The sequence below is a fragment of the Pseudonaja textilis genome, chromosome Z (genome assembly GCF_049901715.1).
Source record: "Pseudonaja textilis isolate UNSWEBS1 chromosome Z, rPseTex1.2, whole genome shotgun sequence".
In the NCBI taxonomy this organism is placed as follows: domain Eukaryota; kingdom Metazoa; phylum Chordata; class Lepidosauria; order Squamata; family Elapidae; genus Pseudonaja; species Pseudonaja textilis.
The window spans coordinates 1,321,573-1,329,416 of record NC_142008.1 but is presented as its reverse complement, the minus strand read 5'-3'; the positions used below and the strand labels follow the sequence as shown (position 1 = coordinate 1,329,416).

Genomic DNA, 7,844 nt, shown 5'->3' with positions numbered 1-7,844 from the left:
TGGATAATGTCAGGCTGGTTCTAACACAGATGTTTACCAGAGAAAGTTCTTCACGCCATTTACTTGAACTGGAAGGTTCTTTCGTTGAAGTCCAGTGAAAATAAAACTAGATCTGAGTATCTCCCCCTTCGCTGCCCCCCTTTAGCCCCAACTTAGACACTTAGGAGAGAGCGAGCCTCGGGTTTTTACTTCTTTTACTCAAGTGCTTGCGGCTAGATGTCAGTATTTCTCCCCCCACCCAGCAGGCCTCCCCCCGCTTGGCCAGTCCATCAGGGTCCAAGGGGATGGCTTTGGGGTGTTTGGGGAACGGCTGGGTTCTTTGGCGCCTTCGGCCGCACTCTCCGTTCGGTTCCCAAGCCAGGTGTCCTTGGCGGCTGGGTTGTTTTGTCGACATGGCTCCACGCCGGCCCTTCGCGTCCTCGTTCCTAGGTCCACAGGGTGGGCTGCCCCAAATTCCCTCCGCTCCCGATTTATGGCAGGAGGCCAGCGAAGCTGGAGATGGCAGGCCTGAGAGACTGGAATGGATGGATGGATGGATGGGGAAAGAGAGAGAAAGAGAGAGAGGGTGGGAGAGAGAGATCCTTCTGGACATGGGTGGCGGAGAAGACACTTGAGAATGGGAAGACGAGAGACGGTCAAGCAAAGTTTTACCCTGGAAGGAACCAAGGCAGGGTTCTCACTCAAGGACCAAACCATGGATACGGTCACCAAGCCCCAAAAGCCCTCCAGCTCAAAAGATCTGGGCTTGGCCTGTGGTAACATCAACTCTGCCTTGTTTGATCTCAAAAACTCAACCAGTTCAGTCCAGAAAAGGCCAGAGAAATATTTCAGAAGTCCGAGTCTTTCGGACTATTGAAAACCGCACGGATGGGTCCACTTTGAGTCCGCTTGACCTTTTTTCAAGGGAGGGATGGGGTCAAGACGGAGAAAGTGGTGGCCACAATAGAGGAGACCCTGTCCCCTCGTTCAGTCGCTAAGGGGTGTCCGGTTCTTCATGACTGCATGGATCACAGGATGCCAGCCACTCCCCTCCCTCACCCCCTGCTCTCCCCCGCCCTCCACTGTCTCTGAGGGTTACCTAAAATCACGTTCATTGCGTCGATGACACCTATGGACTATCTACTATCTCACATCCTCTGTCGTCCTCTTTCGCCTTCCATCCTTCCCAACACCGGGGCCTTCTCCAACGAGTCCTCTCTTCTCCTTTGGTGGCCAAAGTATTTGTGCTTCAGCTTCGCTATGGGTCCTTCCATGGAACGATCGACTAGCACTGATGAAGAACACGGTTGTGAAGCGAATCTGGCTTCCCCGTGGGGTTTGCTCGTTGGAAGGTCGCAAAAGGGGATCGCATCACACACAAACACACACACACACGCACACAGAGGGGATACTGTGACCGTCACAAGTATGGGTCAGTTGCCAAGCATCCGGATTTTGATCACATGACCTTAAGGGGTGCTGCAAGAGCCAGAAGGCACTTTTTTTTCAGTGACGTAACTTTGAATGATCGCTAAACGAACAGCTAATCTTCCGAATTTTGACCGTGTGACCATACTGCAGGGATGATGTTCCCCAGTTGGGTCCTGAAACACTTGCAACAAGCTCAGAGAGCACCAAGGACCCCACAGTCCTCCCTCCTCCTCTTCCTCCTCCACAGACACCTCTCTTTTCTAACACTGATGATGTTAGATAGTTGGATCCTGAAATGTCTGCAAGAAAAGTACCAAGCCCAGAGCACAATCGTTCTCCTCCTCAAACCTGCTAGCACAGATGATGTTCCCTAGTTGGGTCATGAGATGCCTGCAAGAAAACCACCCAGCTCAGAGAGCACCAGGGACCCCGCAGTCATCTCCTTCCTCCCTTCAAACCTCCCTCCCTTCTAGCACTGATGATGTTCCCTAGTTGGGTCATGAGATGCCTGCAAGAAAACCACCCAGCTCAGAGAGCACCAGGGACCCCGCAGTCATCTCCTTCCTCCCTTCAAACCTCCCTCCCTTCTAGCACAGATGATGTTCCCTAGTTGGGTCATGAGATGCCTGCAAGAAACTCACCAAACCTAGAATACGATAGAATAGAGGAAGAATAGTATAGAATACAGAATAGAACTTAGAAATAGAGAAATCATAAAATAAATACAGAATAGAATATTGGAATTAAGAATAGAACAGGACAGAATTCAGGATAGGATAAGATAGGATAGGATAGAATTCTTTATTGGCAAAGTGGGACTGGACCCACAAGGAATTTGTCTTCAGTGCAGAAGCTCTCAGTGTACATTAAAAAAAAAAACCAACGTTCACCAAGAATCGTAGCTGTATATAGAGAGCACCAAGGGTCCCACACTTCAACCCTGAGCTACGCCTATTTTATTGATAACCCGGTCATTGAGTGGCCACCTGACCACGCAAATTGCAGGGACAGAGAACCGCAGTCTACCCCTGAAGGACGCCCGCCTTGAGGCAGGCCTGACGTCATCCCCGCTCTCCCTTGAGAGCCACCCGAGATATTTCAGAGGCATCGCTGCTCCCGCTTCGAGTTCAGATCCTGGAAGTCACCGCAACCTCAACATCAGCCTCCCTTTTGACCTAATCCTAATTAAGCGCCTGGCTGTACAGGTTGTGCAATCTTTCTCCGGAGCCTTTTCCAAAGCAGACCCAACCTTATCTCTCTTTTGCCTTCTCTTATCCATTTCAATCTTCCCGCTTTTTATCTCTTCGCCCTCGTATCTTCGGTTTGTTTTACATTCTTGGCCGGTCTATTTTACTTCCTTAATCTCTCAGCTGCTACCTCAGACTTTGTTGAGGCTCCAAGGAAGATACTGGGAATGTGTCCCCCCGCTCCAGTCTTTCGAATGTGGGAAAGAGGTTTCTGTAGATAAGCCAGAAATGAAGGGTCAGGCAGAAGTTTTGACCTCCGGGGAAAAAAATTAGGAACTGACCATGAGCCCAGAGATGATAATTAAAGGGACTTTTTCTCTCCTCCCTGTTCTCTTCTCTTTAAGAGCAGGGGAGAGGCCACGCAAGCCTTTTAATACACCGCTGGGAACTCAATTTCTGCTGCAAAGCAAAGCAGGTGTTAAATAAGTCACCCCTGATTTTATGACTTTTTTTTGCCACGGGAGTAAAGCAAATCGCTGCAGTCATTAAACGAACCAGGCGGTCGTTAAGTGAATCGGGCAGTCTCCCCCACTGCTTTTTGGCAGCCAGCTGGGAAGTTTGCAAACCCCACAACCATCATAAGCACCCACGACTCTTCTGGAGGCAAGCTCTTACAGGCGGTCTCCTTGCTTACGGCCCCAAGATTTCTGTTGCTAAGTGAGACATTCGTTAACGTTGACACGAACTTGTTCGTGTTAACTTAAGTGAGTCTTTATTTTACGGCCTTTCTTGCTCCCATTGTTTAGTTGAATCACTGCTGCGGTTAAATTAATAACGCGGTCGTTAAGTGAGCCTGGCTTCCCAAGCAGCCAGGCTTCCGGCTTGTCAGGTCGCCAAAGGGGATCACGTGACCCTGGGAGACCCTGCGACCGTCGTGAGTGTGAATCGGTTGCCAAGTGCCTGAATTTTGATTACGTGACCAAGGGAATGTTGCAACCGTCCTGAGTGTGGGAAACGGTCACAAATCTGCTTCTTCTTGTCTTGCCTTCAGGTGCTTTGGAGAATAGCTTGACCACTTCTCCTTTGGGGCAGCCCCTCAAAGACTGGAAGGCTGCTATCATGTCCCCGCTTCTTCTCGTTAAAAGCAGACAGGCCGAAATTCCAGCCACCGTCCATCGTATGTTTCAGCCTCCAGCACCGTCATCCTCTTGGTTGCTCTTCTCTGCACCCTTTTTCACATTGTGGTGACCAAAACTGGATGCTGGATCCCAAGGGTGGCCTTACCAAGGCCTTATAGAGTGGGGGTTAGGACCTCCCTTGATCTTGATCCTATCCCTCTGTTAATGCAGCTTAGGATTGCATTGGCCCTTTGGGCAGCTGCAGCACACGGCTGGCTCCCATTTAAGTGGCTGTCCACAAGGACTCCGAGATGCCTCCCACGGCTACTACTACAGGTAGTTCTTGACTTACCAATGCAATTGAGGTCGCTAAGGAGACATTTGTCAAGTCAGTGTTGCCCCATTTTAAAACCTTTCTTGCCAGTCGTTAAGTGGATCCCTGCAGTTGTTCAGATAGCCACCCGGTCATTAAGTGAATCAGGCTTCCCCTCTGACTTTGTCTCATGACCCTGGGACACTGCGACTGTCCTCAATGTGAGCCAGTTGCCAAGTGCCTGAATTTTGATCGCGGGGATGTTACAACGGTCATAAGGGTGAAAAAAAAAAACTGTCACGCCACATTTTTCAGTGTTACTTTTAACGGTCACTAAATGGACTGTTGTAAGTCAAGAACTGTTGAGTCAGGGACCTCTCTGATTCTACCCCTGTGCGTTTGGTTTTCCCTGCCTCGGTGTAATTCCTCCCTTTCCTCACCACTGAACCGCATCTTCTTGAACATGTCCCGGTGTTCAAATCCGCCAAAGTCCTTCTGGAATTTTAAGCCTGACTTCCAAAACTGTTGACTAATTTCCCCAGTTTGGTGTCATTGGCAAATTTGATGACTCCCTGTTCATTGCTGCTACACCCTTGTTAGTTCTCCTGGGTGAAGTCACCCCCTGGTGTGTTTAGGAATGTTTGCCATACGTAGAAATCCTCAAATATTTATTATACTGTAAATTCTGAACGTTTAACAGGAGGGGGAAAAAAAAGAAGAAAGAAAGTAAAAGTTGTGACTTGCAGGCTGCGAGCGTTTTTACTCGCCTTGTAAAGAAAGGAGACGGGCATCGTTCTCGCTCGGCTACACAACGTCCAGCACGGATGGAGGCTTGTTCTTCACGGCAGCTTGGACGGATCCTGGCTTCTTCCTCATTTGCTCAAAGGCGCTCATGGCTCGGGAATACTTGTGCTTTCAAAGAAGAAAGAGAGAGAGAGAGGATGTTTTTTTTTTTTGCATCACAGGGAATCCTCGACTTGTGGCTGTTTGTTTAGGGACGAAAGTGGCAACAGCCCTGAAAAAAGGGGATTTGGGATTGTTTGCCATGACTGCCGCAGCATCCCCACAGTCACACGATCCGCACTCGGACCCTTGCCAATTGGCTGGGATTTTATGATGTTTGCGGTGTCTGGAGGTCGCGTGATTCTCCTCTGGCAACCTTCTGACAAGCAAAGTCGATGGGGGGGAAGCCAGATTCACTTAACGACCACGCTGCTAACTGAACAGCTGCCAGTGATTTACTGAGCGATTGTGGCAAGAAAAGGTCATAAAACGGAGCAAAACGCACTTAATGGCCGTCTCACTTTGTGGGATCCATCGGGGTTGTTAACGTTGAGGACTACCCGTGGGGCTCTTTGAACAAGGGTCAACCTGGATGGTTTACCTTACGGTCCACCTTTGCTTTGGCGTTATAGAAGGAAACGGAAGCTGGGCAGAAAGGCAAAACCTCCTGCTGCATTCGGTCGAATCTCTCTTGCTCGTCTTCATCCTGTTGGGAGGGGAGAAAGGCAGGTCTGAAGGGGGAGGGCCGGGAGATTCCCGGGAGCAATGGCGCAGACGTTTGGTGGGGGGAGGGTTTTTCGGCTTGCGGTGCGCGAATCGTGCGAGGATCGGTTGAGGCTGGGCAACTGTGGGGTCCTTGGTGCTCCCTGAGATTGGTGGTTGTCTTGCGTACGTTTCATGGCCGTTGAACATCATCGGGGTTAGAAGGGAGTAGTGGGGTTTACAGGAAAGAGGAAGAGGAGGACTGTGGGGTCCTTGGTGCTCTCTGAGCTTGGTGGTTTCCCTACAGACGTTTCATGACCCAACTAGGGAACATCATCAGGGCTAGAGGGAAAGTGGGATTTGCAGAGGGGAAGAGGAGGAAGATGATTTCGGGGTCCTTTGGGGCTTTCAAACTAGGAATCACCTCGGCTGGCTGTGGAATTCTAGGCGCTGAAGTCTCAGCGCTTGCTGACAAGTCCCCAAAATTCAACGTAGCCCTGAGACTGCCGAGATGGAGAGTCGTCTCAGTCAGGAGGAAGATTTTAGGAACCACCAGGAGAAGCCGTCAGTGCGCAACTGTTCACACACGTGCACAACAGCATCCTGCAACCACCCACCCCGAAAGAGAACCCAGCCTGGTTCAGGAGATCAGGAAGCCTGACTAGATTTTAAGTCTCTGCGACAGGAAACCAAGAAGAAACAGGATTCCACTCTAGATCCTTCTCTCTCTCTCTCTCGCCGTTCGAAGTTCCACAGTTTTTCTGGTTTTCCCCGCTTCGAGCTGCTGAGTGCAATGCCAGCCAATCCACATTTTCCTGACTTTGTAGGGCCAGAGTAATATTAGCAATATAACCGATTTGAAAGGGACCTTGGAGGTCCTTTAGTCCAACCCCCTGCTCAAGCAGAAGACAATCTACCATTCCAGACAAATGGCTGTCCGGGCTCTTCTTAAAAACTTCCAGCGTTGGAGCATCCACCACTTCCGGAGGCAAAAATCTTTCCACTGGTTAACTGTCCTCACCGTCAGGAAATTCCTCCTCTTATTTCTAGGTTTTTACTTCTCTGCTTGGTTCGTTTAGAGCTGCTCCAAACCGGCGTGGGGAGGTCAGGTGACTTACCAGAGTCAGGACTCTGTTCATGGGAATCATGCCAAGCCTGATGGATCCTCCTGGCCGCAGGGCTTCCTTCACCTCTTCCGGGATCAGGAAAGATTCGTTATACCAGATGTCGAACTCTGCAGGGCGGGGGGCGGGTGGGGGGAGAGAGAGAGAGAGAGCGCCAATGGGGGTCACCGACAGGCAGGCTGGGCAAACCACCCACCCGCAAAGCAAGCCCATCACACGCCCACGTCCACCATGCTTTTGCACGCCAGGATTGCACGCTGGCTAACCTCAATTTGGGACTCACAAACACCCTAAAGTAAGAGCTACGGCAGGTTCAGTAACCAACCCTAGAAATGGGCAGCCTGTAACCTGAACCAAGGCTGCGAAGAATTTGGGGACTTGTGCTTGCTTGAAACCTGTCTGGAAGCTCACAGAAAGTGGCATCAAACACCTGAAAATAATTGGCGCGGAGAGTGTATAATTTCTTTCTGGAAACTTTTGCAGAACCTCTGGTTTCACACCCAGCGCCCTGCCTTACCTGTGAGCAGCCGATTGCGGCACTGGTCCACCAGGTTTTGACAGTACTGGACCTCGGAGCGGAGGTCCTGCAACTCGCTGAAGTCGTCCCGGTACTGCTTCCTGAGATCCTTCAGCTTCATAATGAGGAGGAACTCTTCTTCGTCGATGATGATCTGCCCTTCATCGTTCAGGTACTCCCCTAGGTGAGAAGGAGGCATCGCGAGGTGGACAGGCGCCCAGCAGAAGGCGCCAGGACATCAGCACAGGGCCCCGTGTTGCATCCTTAGATCATCGTTCCAACAAGGAGGAGAATATTTGCAGCTCAGGGTTTAAATGAGGGGGTGTTGGTGCTCAATAATTAGGGGGCTGCCTCAAAGAAGAGGGAGGGTCAACCTATCCCCCAAAGCCCCTGGAGGCAGGACAAGCAGCAATGGGTGGAACGAGGAATTTCCTGAGAATGAGAATAATTAATCAGTGGAACTGCTGGCCACCAGAAGTCGTGGGTGCCTCCTTCACTGGAGGTTTTCAAGAAGAGGTTTGACAGCCATTTGTCTCTTGCTTGAACAGGGGATTGGACTAGAAGACCTCCCAGGTCCCTCCAAACTCTGTTATTCTGTAATTCTCTAAGGGTCTCCTGCTTCAGCAGGGAGGTTGGACTAGATGACCTGCAAGATCCCTTCCAACTCTCTTGTTCTGTTATTAACCAAGG

General features: G+C 50.5%; 1 protein-coding gene across 2 annotated transcripts in view; it reads right to left on the bottom strand.

Annotated features, from left to right (window-relative positions):
- Nucleotides 1–4,681: 4,681 nt before the first annotated feature.
- Nucleotides 4,682–7,844, bottom strand: part of KIF9 (kinesin family member 9) — a 29,053-nt gene continuing 25,890 nt past the window's right edge. For both annotated transcript variants that reach the window (XM_026723410.2, XM_087916937.1), the window contains 4 exons: nt 7,155–7,334; nt 6,632–6,747; nt 5,413–5,517; nt 4,682–4,940 (listed from right to left, as the gene is read on the bottom strand). In XM_026723410.2, coding sequence (XP_026579195.1) covers nt 4,833–4,940; nt 5,413–5,517; nt 6,632–6,747; nt 7,155–7,334 — 509 coding nt within the window. In that variant the 3' untranslated portion in view covers nt 4,682–4,832. The remainder of the gene's footprint in view (nt 4,941–5,412; nt 5,518–6,631; nt 6,748–7,154; nt 7,335–7,844) is intronic.